Genomic DNA, 18868 nt, shown 5'->3' on the forward strand with positions numbered 1-18868 from the left:
TTTTATAATGATCCTGTAGGTACAGTTGGAAAAAGTTAAAAGAACATGAAGAAAAAAATTCAGGTGTGAAAAGAGGCAGTGCTCTTCTAAAATTCGTCCTAAAGGATTCACCTTTTATCCTCCAGTATCTCTTATTTTATGACTGGCTTATTGCTGTAAGTTTTTGTCAGTATGATATGCACAGAGTGCATCTGTTCTTTTGATACTGCTTCATATGTCTGAATATGTGCAAAACATACTAAGAGGAGGAAATGAGAAGTGTCATTTTGAAGGATGGTAGGTGCATGTGTGATAGACTATAGCAGGATGCATACTCTGTGTCTAAGGCTGCTCTCAATTCACTCTGCTACATCTTATATCAAGCATCTAAACTGCAGTGTGTTTGGCAGTGATGAATCTAACTCTTTGTTGATGAATGCAGTATAAAGTATTCCATCAGCATTACAATCCCTTGGAACAGTTAAGGGTGAATCTCTGAGCAATCAGCTTTTATGTAGAGAATTTGTTTTCCATCATTATCTGTGATAGGATATTGAGATACCCATCTCTACACAGTAGGGAAACATTATAGAATGCATACAGAATTATCTGTAATTCTCATAAAGTGATTTTATGGCCCATAGCAAAATTGCTTGTGCATGACTCACATTTTTGGATTTCATTCACTAGTGCAGGAGTTGCCCTTCCTCACAAATGTTTGCTGAAACTTCTTGCCATGTTGTTAGCATAATCTCTAAATTGTCTAAGGTTACTGTGCTCAGATTTCCACTCTGACATTGGCAGGTCAGCTGTTTTTATTTATTTTTCATTTTGCATGACTGTTCTGTCTTTCAAATGATATGACAGGCTGTGGAAATGTCTTTGATGACAGCACAGTCTGATCTTGTCTGAGAGTCTAGACAGGCTGTAGAAATGTCTCTTTTTGCATATCATGCACCAAATCATTCATAGAACTATTTACTTCTGCAAACTCACCCAGAAGAAAATTGTGTTCTATGCAGAAGTAGCAATATTGAAGTTTTTGACCTTTCCTCTGCATAATAAGACGTCATCTTGCAAAATGAGTCACAGTGATACACTCAAAAAATAAAGACAGGCTTCTATTACTTGAAAAATAAAACAGAGTTGTTCAACTGTATTGATTTGTGTGAGTCCAGTTCAGTGTTACATAAAGGGTTCTGCTTCAGGAATGTTGTGTACCCTGCCCATGCAGAGCCTCAGTGTCTCCAGCTCAGCTCCATACATGCTTAAATAAACCAATGGATGTCTATCCACATGGCCCCTGACAGACCACTGCCAATCCTCCTCTAATGAATGAAGGAGCTCATTAATTTGTCGCCTGGTTCAGTCAGGCAGTATCAGTCTTTGCAGTAATTCCTGCATGAAATTTAGGAGAGGTCATCTGGGCTGCAGCACTGCTGGGGCTGCTGTGTTGTTAATGCCTTTTTCTGGTTTAAAAGAGAATGGTGGTCATATATTCTCTAGCCCAAGTGTTCTCATTATAAACACTGAAGTGAGATGCAGAAATACCTTGCAAGATCAAGAGCCTGGAACCAAGGACATGTAACAGTGAGCAGCAGCCTCTTGGGTCATTAAGCCAGTCTGTAAAGAGCTCTTTGATGAGAGATTCCATCCTTAGCTGTCCTCAGGCGTGGCGCACAAGGGATTCACAGTGCACATGCATTTTTGGAAATGTCTGGCACAGAAATATGGCAGCATTTAAGGATTTTGCTTTACTTCACTGTGCAGACACTGGCTAGGTTGTGGCTCAGCTGGGGTCCTGCTTTGACTGTCCTTTTTGCAGGGGTTTGATTCTGGGTTCTGATGGGGCTGGGCTGACAGTTTAAAAAGAAAAGCTCTTCTCCCAGCCATCCTTAGCTGCATCCCTTGCTGCCCAGTTTTTGTGCAGGTAGCAGTGCTTGTCATCACTCACATTGTGCAGAGAGAGACAATCAGGAGAGAAGTATTTATTTATTTATTTATTTATTTGGTTGGTTTGTTTTGTTTGGGCTGTTTTTCTCCATGAATTGACTCATGGGAGAGTAGATGAGTGGGCATGTGGCTGGGGTTGAGGAGCTGGGAGCTAGACTGTACAGCAGCTAACTTTCATTTTTGACCCAGCACTGTTGCAAATCCTGATACTAAGATGTGTAAGTTGACCTTTCACCAACAGCACCCTCCTCATCTCCTATAACATCAGCTTTTGAAAAGGCCTCATCACTGGAAGAACTCATCTCTGCCTGGCTGATAACTCAGTAGCATCCACTTGTTTGAAGGTGCATCTCCCTGATTTGGGAAGATGGATGTGATTACTAGAAAGTCAGCAGGTCACTTTACAAAGACCCTAAATACACTCACCAAAACCATTAATGCTTCACTTTTACTGCACCCTTTTAAAAACCTTTGTTTTCTTTTGACTATTCCAAATGTCATGTTAGATCAGCTATAAACTCATAAAGCACTGGTTCCACCAGAAAAAAATACTGTATTTGTATTTTAATACAGCATTGTATCTTTTAATGTCACCTTACTAGATAAACAGTTTTTATTACCTGTTTATTAGACAGCATTGACTCTGTGAATTGTGATCAGAGCAGAATGCATCAGGCTATCAACCATTAAGGAAAAAATTAAGTAGTAGGAATTTTAATTTTGATATATTCATCACAATTTTAAGGAACTATCCTAGAGAGCTGTAAAGTTTATTGCTGTTAATAACCCATATGATATAAAAAGAAAACATATGACCTAAGTGAAAAACATAAGACATAAGGCCTAACCTTGCATCCTTTGTGAAGGTAAGCAGTGTGGGATCGGGGCTGTTTTTCAGTTGTGTTTTCACTTTGGCCCATGTTGATACATTATCCAGTCATGGTCTTGATGACAACAAGAAATGTCAGACACATGAAGAACATGGCAGGGTCCATGACCAGGGAGTTAAAAATAAGGGTGACACTTCCAGTTAGGCTATATAGTGTTATCTCCTTTGACTATGTACTTTTAGTTGTTTGATTTTGGCATCGCATCTGAAAATAACTGAACACATTTATTTTCACAGTGAGGGGTCTATTTTCTCCTCTATGCGTGTGCTTTGTGCCCATTAGCATTAATGGGAGTTACACATACACAGTTCCAGTGGAGAGCAGACTTAAACAGTCCATATAGATGTGCTCTTGTGGATCAGTAAGCACTGTTTTAAAGAATGTGAATTATAAAATGAAATAAAAACCCAAACATGCAAAAAATCTGATTGTTTCAGTGTGATGGGATCTTCAAGCTAAATAACTTAGCTAGTAGATATTACCAATCATTGTAAATACACTTTAGTCTCCATAAGATCTAAATATTCATACTTTTGCTGTAGTTGTGATGTTATCATTGTGATCATTTGTATAATGTATTTTAGTTTCTGTGGCCTTTTGGCTTATTTACTGGGCAGCAAGTTTTCTGTAGAAGCTGATTTTAACAGAACATGGACCACTGCCTATAGGTTTGTTCACATGATCAGGTGATTGATAGTTAGACCTAACTGCATGTCTGTTTTGCAGACACATTTTCTAGAAAGCTTGCTCCAGTTGTGCACGCTTCAGTGATGTTACACAGTGCCTGCTGTCATAAATATTCTCTAACAACCATGTTTGTTGCTTACCTGGCTTATTGCAAATGCTCTTTGCACCTTTGGTTGTAAAAGAAGCAGCTTCTCATCCACTTTCTATTATTTCTTCTTTTTCTCCATTTATCTGTTCCAGATCATATTCTGCTTGCACTGTGAGTACATAGATAGAAACTGTGAGTCAATGACTTATTATTTGATTTTAATAAAATATAAAATAAGTTCACAGCATAGTATCACAGAATTCACAAGGAGTTTAATGCAATATATTATTCTGTTAAAGTGGTTACAGGACAAACTGTTGCATCTCTTTGGCAGTCTTTCAGACAGTTACTTCTAGTGGTGCTTTTAAAAGGCAACTAGTATGACAGGTGGGCTGGACAGAAGTAAGAAAAAGTCTTTTTCAAGACCATCCAGGGAAGCTGGCTCTGCCAACACAGCAGTTACCTGGGATTCTTTGTACAGTTATTACCTCTGCCCTTGTTTCCTTGCAGTGAAATCAGAATCATATGGATGTTTATGTAACTTTGTTATGTTTCAGAGTTAATACTGCCTGAAGCGTTTTTAGGGCTGTTGTGTTAGGTTCCTTGTGTACTTCCCCATTTGCTCCATGATAGGTGTTAATCCCATATCTCATTTTCAAGTGCATGACCAGTGAGGGAGGAGCTGGTAACTGCCCTGAAGTATGTGGATGAAGTTGTACAGTAAGGATATCCCACTGGTGCCTATAAAATAATTTCCTTTGATTTCAGCAGCTTTTAACAGCTGCTCTGAGATTCTTGGGGTTCTAGACAGAAACAAAAGTATGTTTGTGACCAGCTCTCACATTTCAGCATGACTACTGAGTCACTTGTTTTTCTGTCTAGAGTAGGGAAGCATTTGTACTTTGTACTCCTGTCTTGTGATCCCCGTGTTTCACTATGGATTTTGTACAGAAAACACATATCCAGCATCTCATTCATGCAGATAAAAACTGCTGTAGCTCAGAGAGAGAAATATGAAGCTATGTTTTGTGTCATGTAGTTATCCAGGCAGAGTTTCCAGTAGGTTTGCTTTTGCCATCATAAAGCTTCTGTAGAGCATATATTGAGTTGGGAAATATTTTTGCCACAAATGCAGAGTTGAGACTCGCCATAAAATATTTGATTTGAAAACCTGTGTTGAGTTACAAGTATTCTTGGAACACAGAAAAATGGCTCACACACATATCATGAAGGCAAATTTGAGCAATATTAAGGGGTTGTGCTTACAACCAAGTTTATTCAAAAACATTCAAAGATTAAGTAAGACACAGTAGTTACAACAACATGCACAATCGAGGCATAAAGGATAATTAAATTAATTGATATTTCTTCTAGGGTGGTTAGAACCCTGGCCTCAGAGATTTTTAAAAACATATTTTAACAAAGCAGAATATCTTAAGAGTTGTTGGAAAATGTAAAGAACTAAAAGAACTAAAATGTAAAGGTTTTGATTTGCTTCCTCTTTTCCCCCAGTTTTATAAGTTGAAAGATTTTAAAACTGGAAGCATTTAGAGATTACAAAAATACCAGGAATTCAGCTTTTTACTTGAATAATATCTGAAATATTGAGCAGAACAAGCTTCTCGTCCCTCATAATTTCAATTTTGACTGATACAGTCTGTATTCACAAAGGGATTTTTGAAGTAGGTTAAATAAGAACACCCTAATGAAAAAAACACACTAGTTTGAAATCAGTCAATTTAATTACTGTGTTTTATGAAGGCCATTACCCATTGCTGATTACTAGGGTGATAAAATCTTTAAGCTTTGGTAGCCTCCATAGGGGGTGAGCTGATCTAAGTAGAGCAAAGTCCAGTCATTATCACCCTAAATACTTGTGTTTCTCATTACAATATTCATTACTTTAGGTTACTGTGAATGCTTTGAGGTCTTTATGTAAGCACTGCTTTATTCCTCTGTAGAAAAACAATGTTATGTTGATAAGTTAAAGCCTAGTTTTTAACAGTTTAAAATAAGGCTTAGCTACATCCATACAAAGAATTGCATAAGTTTATACCTCTGAGTATAAATTTCCCTATACACACCTATTGATGGCTGTTTGCTTGTCAGTGAGGTTGTATTAGTCTGATAAGAAATGGAAAGGGATATGAGTTACCTTGTTATTTCACTCTGTTTGGATACTTTGGAAGCTGAAATGGAGGCTTATGTTCCTAATAACAATCTTTATTAGGGAAGTACTTTTCAAGAGGGAAAACTGAGCCATGATCTAATTAATCTGAGTTACCTAAGGCTGGTAGCTGAGGATTGGAGATCTTTATCTCCAGTACCAGCCTGGCCCTTGTGCTTCTCTTTCTCTGCCACCTCTTGTGTATCATGTGGCATCACTGGCTCTCTGCCCTTCTCAGTCTCCCTCATCATGGGTTTCAGACTTAAAAAGCATAAAACTTCATAAAACTGATTTTTAAAAGATCAAAACTTTGCAAATGCTCTTTGCACCTTTGGTTGTAAACAAAGCAGCCTCTCATCCACCTTCTATTTTTTCTTTTTCCTTTTTTTTCCCCATTTATTTCTTCCAGGTCATATTCTACTTGCACTGTGTGTGCAAAATCCCTTACTCTTAAGTTTAAAAAAGTATTTTATTCTTAAAAAAGAGCTCTTGAAATGTGTCTGAGGGGGATGTGGATGTGCAATATAGATGTTTCATGTTCTTGCTGAGTGCTTGGGGCCAGAGGAGAAGACCTAGTGGAGCTGAGGACATGCTGCCACTAGTGCATGTGGCTGCAAGCTGGCTGTGTATTCGAGTCAAAAATTAAAAGAGTATTTTTAACTATCAGAATGCTGAAGTCCCAGAGTGGGTAGAGATGGTGGGACAAACATCCTCTCAAAGTGGAGCCTGTCCCCAGGATTCTGTGATGTGCTTGTGCATGATGCAGAAGTGGGCCCCACCTGGTGTACAGGGTCACTCTGCTGCCCATGCCTGGATATTTGCTTGTTGCTGGCAACAACAGTTACTTCTGTTTCTCTCTCTAGATAAATGGACACAAAATTCTACTTCCATTTTACTATCCAAATGTTGCTTGTTAAAATTAAAGGAGGAAGTGTCAGATTTTTAATGAAAGTACCTTTTTTTCTCATTTGTTGATCAGACAGTGAAATTAAATGGGTTAAATTAAAATGAATTAAAACAGAGAGAAAGGGTGGGGGTTTTAAATGGTCATCTTAAAAATTCAGTTGATTCTTTATTCTTAGCTTCCACTTGCTTATGATGAAATACTTCAGCAGTTCTCCAGAGACAGTTTACCAGCTCCCTAGAGAATTTCATGGGGTAAAAAGACATGAGTTTCCAATACAATACAAATATATTTTAGAAGCAGTATTCAACTTTTTATCATGTGAAATAAAAATCTTAAGAAACACAGTCAACCAACCAACAAAACTCTGGCCCTAGTCCTTTTTATTCATTTGCACACTATTTTTAAAGCTGTCTTATGTTTCCTTTTCCTTTGCAAAGACCCAGATCCTCCCCCTGCAGAGAGGATCAGAGAGAACAAGCCACATGTGACAGGAGTTAATCATGTAGCTTAATGCACTATTGGAAAGCACTCAGATAACGAAGTGATGAGAGCAGCAGAAGAGAATCTGTAAGAGATCATTCCCTTTCTGCACAGTGCAGCCTGCAGGAGGGGGAAAAGGGAGAGCTCTATGTGACAGTATTCCTGCTGGTATTTTCCTGCTGAGCTGGGAAGCACTGTAAAGGGCAAGAGAAAAAGAGCAAAGGGAAGCCCAGATCAGACATACCCGTCTGTCCACATGGGCACTGCTGGGGGCTTCACTGCTAGTTCCTCAGTTACTGCTTCTCCTGAAAACTTGTCAAGAGGCTTAGTGGAAAAAAGAATCTAGGTCCAGGCTTTCTATGGTAGCTGTAGCTGAGACTGTGGTCTCAGCTTTAGCTGGTCTGCCCCCATCCTAACCCTGTATTGTGGAAAACTGGGGAGGAGCACAGCTGCAGTCAATGCATGTTGCTAATGTCACAGACTATGTATTTTAAATAACCAGCTAGTCTGTTGGGTCACATTTACTCTGAAATTTTTTACCCCTTTTCTGATGTAAAAATAAATGTTACTGAAAAGTGTCCATAGCTTTAAGTAGCAGAAAGTATGGAAGAGGAAAATTGCCAAGCATGAAATTTAGTTTAAGCTCAGTTTGTGTGCAGCAATTTGCAAATTTCATAGAAGTCTGTGACTTATCATTGTAGTGTTAAAACATTTCTGAGACAAGAACTGCTTTGTATAATTAATTTTTTTTCAGGGGGCTTCTGTGGTTTCAACCTGTCACATACAGTAGCAGCTTTCATTTTGAGAATCCTTAACTGTTGTTAATCTTTATGGATTGTAGAATGGTCTGTATTTTGAACATTAAAAAGTATTATATTCATGACTTGGGAAGTAACAGTTAAAATATAAACTGAGGATAACTCTGAGCCTTAATACATCCTGTTCTGCTGCTAAAATTCTATTTTCTGTGTTTAATTTAAATGTGACATCTATACTGTAGTGCCTAAAGTGATGGAAGAATCTATGTCTGAAATAATAAAAAAAAAAAGAAAAGCAACAAAATGAAACACACTGCTGTTTCATGATGGATGAACTCTTACAGACAAATGTGTAAAAAACCTCAGAGAAGGCAGCAACTCCCTGCTGACTAAAAAAAATCTTTAAGCAGTTTATAAGTTTATATTTGCCAACTGAGAGCCAGAAAGCTGTGGCAGAAGACCTTTACAGCTCCTGTTCTGCCAGGTTTCCTGGCATGAATCATGGCATGAACATGGCCAGCTTGGTCTGGATGGGAAGCAAGCTGAGCTGAGTTTGATTTATTTTTTCCCTGAGGCAACAGTCCTTCATGGAGCTGAACTTCCAGAGAGGCACCTTTGCCAGTGCAGCTACTGCACAAGCTGAGGCTCTGGTATTTCAAGTGAGAACGATGGGCCCATTCTTCCAATCTATGCAGTTGACAGTAAAAAAAAAAAAAAAAAAAAAAAAAGGTAGATATTGGAAAGAACAGGTCGAGGGCTCCTTACCTTCTAGTTTAGTTAATTTGGTATTTTTAGGCTTTTTTGTGCAAGGATGCCAACTGATAACATAATTTGTTAGGAGTCCTGATCCCTGAGCTCCAAATGTTAAATGTCCTGAAATGCATAGAAATAAAATTCCAGGACTTTTCAATGACTTTGGGAAATGACAATTGGAGCAGGGCTGAGATCCCCATGGGAGGTGAAGGCAGGCAGCATGCCTCACTGTTATTCTCAATCCACCTGCAAACTGATGGCATTACAGAAGTGGAATGGCAGGAACTGCAAGAGCTCTGTTGCTTAGGGCACCACCACCTCTATTGAAGCAAAATTGTGAGCTTTCCTCAAGCATGGCAGATGCTCTTTCCACTCATTCTGCTCATTACCTCTTTTTTTTTTTTTTTTTTCCAAGGACTTACAGGCCAATACTCTCTGCCTTTGAAAGTATCCCTTGAGGGAGATGCACAAGGGAGCATTGGCTCCTCCCAATATGACCAGTGAAAGCAGTTTAGTGGGCTTAAGAACAAGCTATAAACTTATGGTCAGTCTAGTATTTTATTTAATAAATTCAATAAAGTTACTGAAATTTCAGTTTGAAGTCAACTCTTTCAGCATTACTGATGACTACTGAATGTTTTGTCCTCTGTAGTTGATATCAAGTGCACCACTTGGATTCATTAATTCATTAATGGAGACATAATCTGTTTGGTAGCTTGGACATCATTCCTGCTGGTTAATTCAGGAGAGCCTAAGCCAACTCTGGTTTTAGAGGTGGAACTGTAGCATTGTCTACAATTAAAGATACTTCCCACTTCCTTGTTTTCTTTTCTATGTGCCCTATTAAGTTGTAATCCTTCAGGCTGAAGTTTTCCATAATTGGTGTTTGCTTCTAGCACAGTTTCTGTTGTTTCTTACTTTTTTTATTTTTTTTTATTAAAGACAGTACCACAACACAAAATTAACAACATGCTCAGATTGAGCGAGTTAGTCTTAACTTTGACATTTCCTACCTTTGAAGTGTTACAGTCTGCAGTCTTAATGTTCTGTTAACATGCATTTATGTGTCATGTATGTATAATTTACGAGCTACATTTTATTTTGTTCTCCTGTTAGACTGGCATCAAGATTGATGCAGACAAAGAGGACTAAGTTTAGAAAAGAATTAATGGGCATTCAAATGTTCAGTTCCTATGTAGGCCCTTTGTACAGCATATCTTTGCACATTAAGTATAAATTATTAAAATAACACTATTGTTAGTTTGGTATTCAAAACATAATTTGGTATCAACAATTCAGAAGTTACTGTTCTACTTAGGGAAAAAAAAAAGTCAGAGTTTGCTGAAAATTAATTCAGTTTTTGTTTAAGTTGGAGGGTTTTGATATAAGCTAGTATTTTTGCCTTTTTTTTTTTTTTTTTTTTTACTAAGGCAGCACTAGTTAAATCAGACCCTGCTGGCGAATGGCAAAGAAATAAATCACAACAGACATTAATCTAGATGAGGGCTAAGTAATTAACTTCATAGAAGGGTGGTGTATATTGTGTCTGTGACACTAGACTGACTGCTGTGCATAGAATAAATGCAGTATTTAGGTTGCCTATGGTATTCCACCCCTTCAATTAAGTAAACAAATATATATAGAGCTACTCTGGAGTGTATCCTTTGTGGTGAAAACACTGTATCTTATTAAAATCATCTGCATGCAGTATGTGGGGTTTGAGTTCCTGCCAGTGGTTTCATCCATTGTTAACAGTGATGCTCAGCTCTCCCAAGAGTTAAACACAGTGGTACTTTAGTTATGTGGAAAGGGTGCTCTTGGTTACTTTGGTGGCCATTTCGTTGCATATTACCTCCCACTTTGTTTCCATCCATGTGTGTGGCATAGGGTGTTGCCTGAAAAAATATAGGCTTTTTCAGGAAATAAAATATCCATATAGGTTGAGAAAAATATCAAAGGCAGCCTGTAATTGATTCTGGGGGGCAAGACCAGAGCCAGAATAGGTGTGTTCCTGCTTGCTCTATGTGTGTATCAAGATATTTAATATTTACATTTTCATGTCTGTTTTCACCTCAACAATAGTGACAAGCCATCTGTTGAACTCCAGAAGTTAGGATCAGTTCTGAAAGTGGGACTATAATCGTTCATTACTGTTTGTATTGCGATCCTCATTCTGCAAGTGCTGTCTTTTATCCAGAAAATGAGACCAAGTGATTGTTCTACTTTTTAGAAATCATCAAGTTCAAGTAGTTATAGTTCATCATCATGAAACACATTTTTACCTGCAATATCATAACTGCATTCAGATGTTAATCCATGGCTCAAAATATTTGCAGCAGGTCTCAGCGCTTAGAGATACAGACAATATAGGTTGAAATAAATTTAGCTCAGAGAAAATTCAGCTAAATCTACATTTGCCTGAAGCTATGTTTATTTGATGATTTTGTTAAATTGAATTGAAGGAATATTAAAATGGTGATAAGCCACATACACAAATAACTTAGTGTGAAGCCTGAGATTTTAGTCACTAGTTCACCAGGACTTGCTGTTGTCCACAAGCTCAGATTAATCTGAGTATTTTCTAAGTTTTAATTAGTTATCTTTTCAAAGAGTGTTTAACTTGCCCTTCTAAAAAATTGTAATAGTAACAGGCAATTTTAGATCATTAATTTTTATATAGTTTTTCTTTTCCCTGCTAGATAGGCATTTTTATGGGATATACAGCTCTGTGGAAGTAGAGACAAGTAAACAGAATTGTCTAAAATAAGATCCCCCTTTGCCTCCAAACAAACCCAAATGGAACTAACAAAAGATGCGTGTTAATCAGAACGTGTCTGACCTTTTGGAGCACAGTGATTAGCTCTACGAACACCATCAATTTAGATCAGAAGAAGCTTTCTTAACACAAAAAATAAGAAAGCATTGTGCCTCAACAAAACGTTTGAATGGGTCACAGATTCTTGAACTGGGAACCGCTATCACCCTTGGCGTGTCTCTTGGACCACCATGCCGGCTCGTCTGCAAACTGGTAATTGGAAACAGTGCGTGGCACCGGCCCCGGCACATCTGCCGAGCCCGGCAGGAGCTGCTCCTTGCCCGTGTCCACTTACACCTGTGACCGTGGCACGGGGGGCCAGAGGTGTCACAGGCTGTGCTGCTTTGCCCCTTCACAGCAGCCTCTGCCACTGACCCTGCTGAGGAGCTCCTTCCCACAGCTGCTTTGGCTTTGAGGCTTCTGAACTCTAGGTGAAGCAAAAAAAAAACTGTGACTACGAAACTGGGATCACACAATTATTTCAGCAGTGTTCTGTGCTGCAGGTTATGAGCCAGTGTCTCAGTGACAGGTAAATAAACCCATGAGGTACAGTCATTAAAAGGAAATGGAACAGGTTCAACATAGACAACTGTGCTCCCTTTGAGCTTACAGACACTGTTTCATCCAAAGTGGAAGTGGCTGCTGCTGCTGAAATTGCATTTTGATTCCTTCTCAGAAGAGTTCACTGCCCTCAAAGGAGAGCTGTGATGGACAAGAGCTTGTGGGGATGAAGGCAGGAAGAGTTTGTCCACTCCCATCCCAAAGATTTAGAGGCATCAGGGAAGGCAAGGAGCCAGAAATAAAGTGAAATATCCTCAATGAATAATTCATTGGCTGGAAAGTGTTTTTTTAGGGAAACTGAAGCTATACAGGGATTTGAACAAATTCAGCTGAAACACTCTCAGCCATAAAAAAGATGGATAGGAGGGAAATACACAAAAGTCTTGAAATATGTTGTAATATCTTGTTACATCCATCTGGATAGATTCCTTTAAAAGGCACATTCAAAGATTTGGGGGGCTTTATCTCTAAATTTCTCCTTCTCTCCTTTTTTCCTTTTCCTTTTCCTTTTCTCTTTTCCCTAACTTTAAAGAGCAAATATACCAGAAGGTGTTAATGTATCTGAAAATGAAAATTATGCTGATTTTTATCTTCATGTCCTGGCTTTTTTGTTCCTGTTCTGCCTGCTGGGGGAGCCCAGCACTGACTGACTCAGAGGACAGCATCAAGGGCTGTCTGGTCAGAGCATCTCCTTTTCCTGAGTTCTGTTTCAGAGTAGTTGTGTTCAATGAAGTTGCATATTTTCTAGGAAATCACAGAAATACAGCTTGTGTTTGTCAAATCTCTGGTGTATGGATTGGAAGGTCTGCAATCCAAGGAAGTCTCTGGCTCCATGAGAAGGTGGAGGAGGCTGGTTTTGGTGAAGTTCATGCTGCCTGTGCTCCCTGGTGAGCCTCAGTAGGGGAGCACTCTGTCACACACATAAACCATCTCCTTGGTCAGTCCTAGTGGGGAGCAGGGCATGTTTTAGGGCAGGAAAGCTGGCAGGTGAGTAAAGTGCTTGGCTAGAGTGATCTCCCAAGAAACAGAAGCCTCAGAAGATTCAAGGGTTCTGGGGTAGCACTGAGATGCAGTTTGGTTGTGTACTGAATAAATCAGATAGAATAGTGACACATCTGCAAGGCAAGGACAGGTGCTTGTCAGGAAGATCCTGGTGGCCATTTTTTGTAGATAGTATTGGTTTTCCTCATTAGAATTGCTGTCTGATGCAGCCTAAGCATACTATGATGTTAAAGCTAAAGCAACTCACTGAATTAATTAGGTGTGGGTAGCATTTGTGTTTCATTGTAAAGGGATCAGAGGAAAACACTTAATAGCTTTTATGTTCTTGTTCTGCTCCATACCTTAGCATCAGTTCATTCAAATAACCTTCTGATCCAAGTAAGTTGTTATAATAAGTTTTTATGCTTTGGTGAACATTTCTATCCTGATGGGAAAGTTATCACATGCTGTTTTCTAGTAACTGGAAGTGAGCAGAAAAATTGCCACATGAGGAACACCCAGATAGCTCTAAACCTCTGCCCTTCCTCTGTGGAATATCTCCTCATTTCTTCCACCTCTGCCTTGGTATTTTCAGAAAAAACATGTGCAGAAAAGCTGAGAAGGAGATCCCACAGATAGACCCAGGTCTCCAGCACTTGTGGGTGTTGGTGTGCCCAGATGAAGGAGCTTGAATGGAAAATGACTGGAAGGGGAGCATTAATCCAGAGAAGAATTTGAATTGGAGTTTGTGGACACTTTTGTTTATATTTGTGGTCTTTTCCTGTATAACTATTGTGGTTTAGTATTGGGGCCTTTGCAGAAAGAAGGGGTTTGGAGTATAAAAGACAATTTTTCCTTTGACTTTATTGTTGCCAAGGTTTCCCTTTGCATCCCTGAGGAATTTATATTAGAGAGGTTTATTCTACTAACAGTCTATTAGCAGGATTGGCCCCTTGTTGAAAGCTTGATGCAGTGCATGAGATTAAATAAGGTAAAAATAAGATGAAGTTGTAAGGAATTTCATGTGGGCACTGAATACTTTTTCCTCTAAAGCTATTGACTTCAATAAGTAATTGTCTGGTGAACTGAGTCACTAGAAGTGGCCCAGACCTTGCTAACAGTATCAGCTAAAAATAAAGCATGTGATACATGTATTCCTAGGGAGACACTTCGAGATACCAAGTTGTTTTAATAGCCTGGATTTTGATTTTATTTGTCTGTGGCCGTGCCAGGCAATTAAATTATCTCAATGTCATAAATAGATTTAATAGTTTTCTTTAGAATGACATATTTTCTTTTTCAACCACTTAATACAATGTAATGATGTTAAAGACTTTAGAAGACAAGGAGCAGTGATGCTTTATTAAATTCAGAAAGTCCTTTGCTTAGGATATTGCTCCACTTTAAATATTTTTCTGCTTGAAATCAGTGAGACTCATTTCATTCAAGAGTTTGACAAATGGTAGTGCTGTACCCATCAGAAGAAATGAAATCTTTTAGGAGATGTAATAATAACAAGGAGATGGTTGCACAGCTGGCTTTGGTTCCATCTCTGATAGAAGGGTCTCTGCACTGCCCCTTAGTACTATACAGAAGCTGGTAGAGGTGTGTGGCAGTCACCAAACGTGTGCTACAGGTACTCTCTCTTCTGGTGTTCCAGTTTCTTTTGCTGAAGGGTTTTGAAAGAAGAGAGTGGTCTTTCAAATATAGGCCATCCCAGAGCCACATCTGTGCATGTGAGTGTGAGAGACAGCTGTCTGAAATTATTTACTCTTGTAGCTCTGGTCTCCTTTCCTGAAAGAAGTAAAGGAGAAAAATGCCAGAAGTGGAAGACAAAGAAGGGAAAACCCAGAGATTGCAGTGATGCCTATATTAACTGGGCTGAGATGGCTTTTTCACAGGTTGCACTTCTCAGTCCATAGCCTCAGTTAATGCTAACTGTATTATATTTGGTGTTTCAACAGGCAAAAACCCAAACTTGCACACCAGCCCTTCATAATGTCACTGATACATGTATAATACATGGGAAGTGTTAAAAAACACACTGTGTTTTCTGCAAAATACTGGATACGGAGGCAAAGCTAGATAAAAAATAATTGAAAAAAGCCTGATAATCACCAGTGAGATATGGAGATGTTTAGATCTTGTATTGCAAATTCTTGTCCATAAGATTAGCACTTGCAGCAGTGTATGTGGAGCTTTCACACACAGTTTATCTTGGATATAAATACAAGCTCTTTTCCCAGCTGGGTCATGTAAAAGATGCCTTTCTTATTATCCAGTTCTGTGTATCCAGTTGAGATGTAAGGAAAAGACAATAATTTAACTGTTTTCCAGTACCATATGCTCCATGGGCACTTAGGTTCTACTAGTGCCACATGGACATAATTATCTGACCATCTACTTGACACTTCTTGTGGTGTATTAAAAGATTTTAATCAGTTCAGATTGAATACAGACAGGATTAGCTTTGGTTATACCCATTCTTCAGTCCAAAGGCATCCATTTGCTAAGGTGGACAGCAGTTTATTATAGTTTCCTACAGTTTCCAAAAAAGTTGCCTTCTTCAGTACCAAGCACTGTGTAATGTCTTGAAACAGTTTTTATTTTGTATTATATGCAGGACGTGATCACAGCACTTCAGGAGGGCAGTAAAAACTTGCATGGATCATGTGGATGCTTGTTGCTGTTTTCTGGAATTTGGCTTAATGAAAACAAAGTTGAGAAAAGTGCTTGTTTTGTTTTGTTTTGGTGTTTTTTGTTTTTTGGTTTTTTTGGTTTTTTTTTTGTTTCTGTTTTTTCTTTTTAATTATCTCAATCCCAGCTTGCATTATCTTCCAGAAATTTCAGTATTGGATCCAGCTGGAAATGACTGCAGTATTATTTTGCCATAGCACTAAAGCATTTTGTCTGGAAGTTCAGCTATTTAGATTACACGTTCCTCTTGAAGCCTAATGTTCAAGAGTTCTTCATTAGAAACATCAATGGTATTAAATGGAAATAGATCTTGCATGATGATATAAAAAATCAGGCTAGTAATGCAGTATCCCATTGGTATAAGATTTCCATTGTAATGCATTTCCTGTAACTGTGAATTCCTTAACATAGACGAGGGTAGCTAAAATAAAATATACTTACTTTACTACTTAAAGCTTTAATGAACTTCAGGAAAATAGTTTCAGCACAGTGTTTTAAAAGCTCTGTTACCTTGTGCACACTGACCTGGGTCCTGCAAACAATTACACTTGGGCACAGCCTTGCTGACTGCCAATGGCCAGCTTGTGCATGTAAAGTGAAACATACATGTGTGTACATGTAGAGATCAAGGACCTTGCTCTAGTTTATAAAGTCTGAAATATTTTAACCAAGGGGTAGATTTTGCAGTAACACCACAAAATCAAGAATTTAAAGCCTTTTGCTCTGCCAGTGACTAAAGGCTCCTTCTGGCCTGGCTGGTACTTGAATAGGAAACTGCCAGATGTGCCTTGAGAACCTGGCCATGCTTCCCAGGTACCGGCCCCAGCGGGTTGGTGAGCACATGCCTTGGTGCTTCACTGTGCACAGCCACGCTTGCACACGCGGCAGGATCGCGCTAGGAGCTCTCCTCCAAGGAGGTGCCTCAGTTTTGGGCCAGAGCAAGAACCACTCCTGCAGCAGCAGTGTGTTAATCTCTTCTGTGCTGGCTTGTCCCGCAGCTGGCTGTTCCCCACAACGACGAGTGGACGCGCTTCGCCCGCACCTTGGTGGAGATCCGCGCCAACCGAGCGGACAGCGAGGAGGAGGGGGCGGTGGAGCTCGCGGCGTAGCGGGACAGGAGCAGCGCCAGAACAGCAGCTTCCCCCGCCAGAACTGCCAGTGTGCAGCGTCACAGTCAGTCTTGCTGTGGCTTTTGATGCCAGTGTACATGCCAGTATTGCTCAAAGCGTTCCATATTAATCACACTGCTTTACACAAGGCTGAAAATATCCAGAGCGTTTTCATACTTTATATTTCTGTCTGAAAAGCAAGAAAGAAAAGACAAATCAACCCTTTATGGGTTTAGTTGTTGCCTTTTAACTACTTAGTAGCTGTATTTAATAGCTAGGAACCCCTAGTTAAACTTGTGCTCACATTGCCCTTCTGGCATAGTCCTATTAAATCCATATGAAGCCAGATATGATTATGTGCAGATGTGGTGTGCTTCACTGTATGGGACTGGGCCAAAGACTTTAGATGTGGTGTATCACATGGTGACTTACATTATGAATGGATGTACTATACGAAAGTTGCTGCTCCTTATTTATTGCGGTGTGCTGCATGGAACATATTTATTTGAAAGCATTAAAATAAACGATCCTAAAGCATGTGCATAACGAGAGAACTGCATTGTCTGTGTGCTGCTGTAGAGGTTACATTAAAGTCCACGTAACAATTACAGTACATCAGTTGTGCTTAAGATGTAAGATCTATAAAGGTTGGCTTGAGTGGATGGAATGAATTCCCTTTCCTTTTTTTTTTTTTTTAAGATGCCTATTATTTCTAGGCACTATAACTATATTTCAGATACAGTTGATCACTGTACTTGTCATGCAAGTTAACACTAACAGTCTGACAAAGGGTCGTGGTTCCCAAGTATGACACCAGTATTGGCAATAAAATGTATCAGGCCTGTTCTGTTGCAGTGTGGTTGATCTTTCCTTGCCAGCAGTGCTCAACATGTTCATTACCAGTCACTGGTGAGGCATTGGGAACATGTTACTGCCCTGACTCACAGAAAATTCAGACAGCTGCTTTGTAAATAGATACATTGGCATTGGGACTGCCCAGTAATAGACCTCAATGGATCAAACTCTGCTACAGATTTTACATGGGCAAGCACTAATGGGTGTCATTCTGGGCTAATTTTTATTTTCCCTCCATCCCTAGCATGCTTACCTGCACACACATGCACATGCAGAACTGCAGCATGCTGCCATATGTGCTGAAAGTAAAGGAACAGGAGAGACAGGACCTCCTCATACTTGAGAGACAGGTTGGGACAGGGGACAAAGGAACAGGCTCCTTTATGACAATCTCTTGTGGCTTGAGCAAAGAAAGAGTGCAGAGTGGTCTCTTTGAGTGCTGTGGCCCAGATGGATGTTGGTGGTCAGGCTGCTTGATATGCCCATGTCACAACACTGCTGAGCCAGAGGACAGCTCTGACATCTGGGTTTAGCAGTGGGGGGCATGGAAGTGAACCACTTTAGCAAGAAACTCATTGAGTCTGACAAAAAAGATCTTGTACATTAAGTTTCTTGTCTTGTTGTCACATCTCATCTTTGGGCAGTCATACTGGGGAATGAACACATCCTCTGATCATGTTCAAGGCTGTGGCCTGATCCAGAACCACTTGGAAGTCTGCACTGCTAAAGCCAGAGCAGGCTGAGAAAATGAATCCTTTGGAAAAGCTGCATTTCCCTGATCTTGGTGGTTGAAAGCAATTCCCAGTGAGAGTGCATGGGCTACTTTCATCTTCATGGTGGAACCTGCAACTATCTCCCAGTGTCCATGGAAGTGTCCTGCCAGTGGCTGTGGGGAGCATCTTCTCCCAGAAGATGCTCCCAGAAGAGATACAGCAGAGATACATCAAGCATTTTCAGGTGGCTCCCTGAGACTGAAGCCATGTGTTAGAGAACTTTGTGTTTCTGCTGCTTCCCTGGGTGCTTTGGGAGTTGTCCTGAAGAACCAGGGTAGCACTTGCAGCACTTCTGTAGCTTAAAGGTGAATGCTAACAGCCAGGTGAGATGACTGTAAAGGAGCAGTTCAGATATCATCTCTCATTTTTCCCCAGTTTTGCCCTGTTTTATTTTCAAAAACCATTAGTGTAGTCT

The 18868-nt window shown here is 39.6% G+C and overlaps 1 protein-coding gene across 4 annotated transcripts in view; it reads left to right on the top strand.

The window, feature by feature from the left end:
• DYNC1I1 (dynein cytoplasmic 1 intermediate chain 1) overlaps positions 1-17672 on the top strand; it is a 182582-nt gene extending 164910 nt beyond the window's left edge. For all 4 annotated transcript variants that reach the window (XM_079301007.1, XM_079301009.1, XM_079301010.1 and 1 more), the window contains exon 17: positions 16715-17672. In XM_079301007.1, the coding sequence (XP_079157133.1) occupies positions 16715-16825 (111 nt within the window). In that variant the 3' untranslated portion in view covers positions 16826-17672. The remainder of the gene's footprint in view (positions 1-16714) is intronic.
• Positions 17673-18868: the final 1196 nt, after the last annotated feature.

Source organism: Erithacus rubecula (assembly GCF_903797595.1).
Source record: "Erithacus rubecula genome assembly, chromosome: 3".
NCBI lineage: Eukaryota > Metazoa > Chordata > Aves > Passeriformes > Muscicapidae > Erithacus > Erithacus rubecula.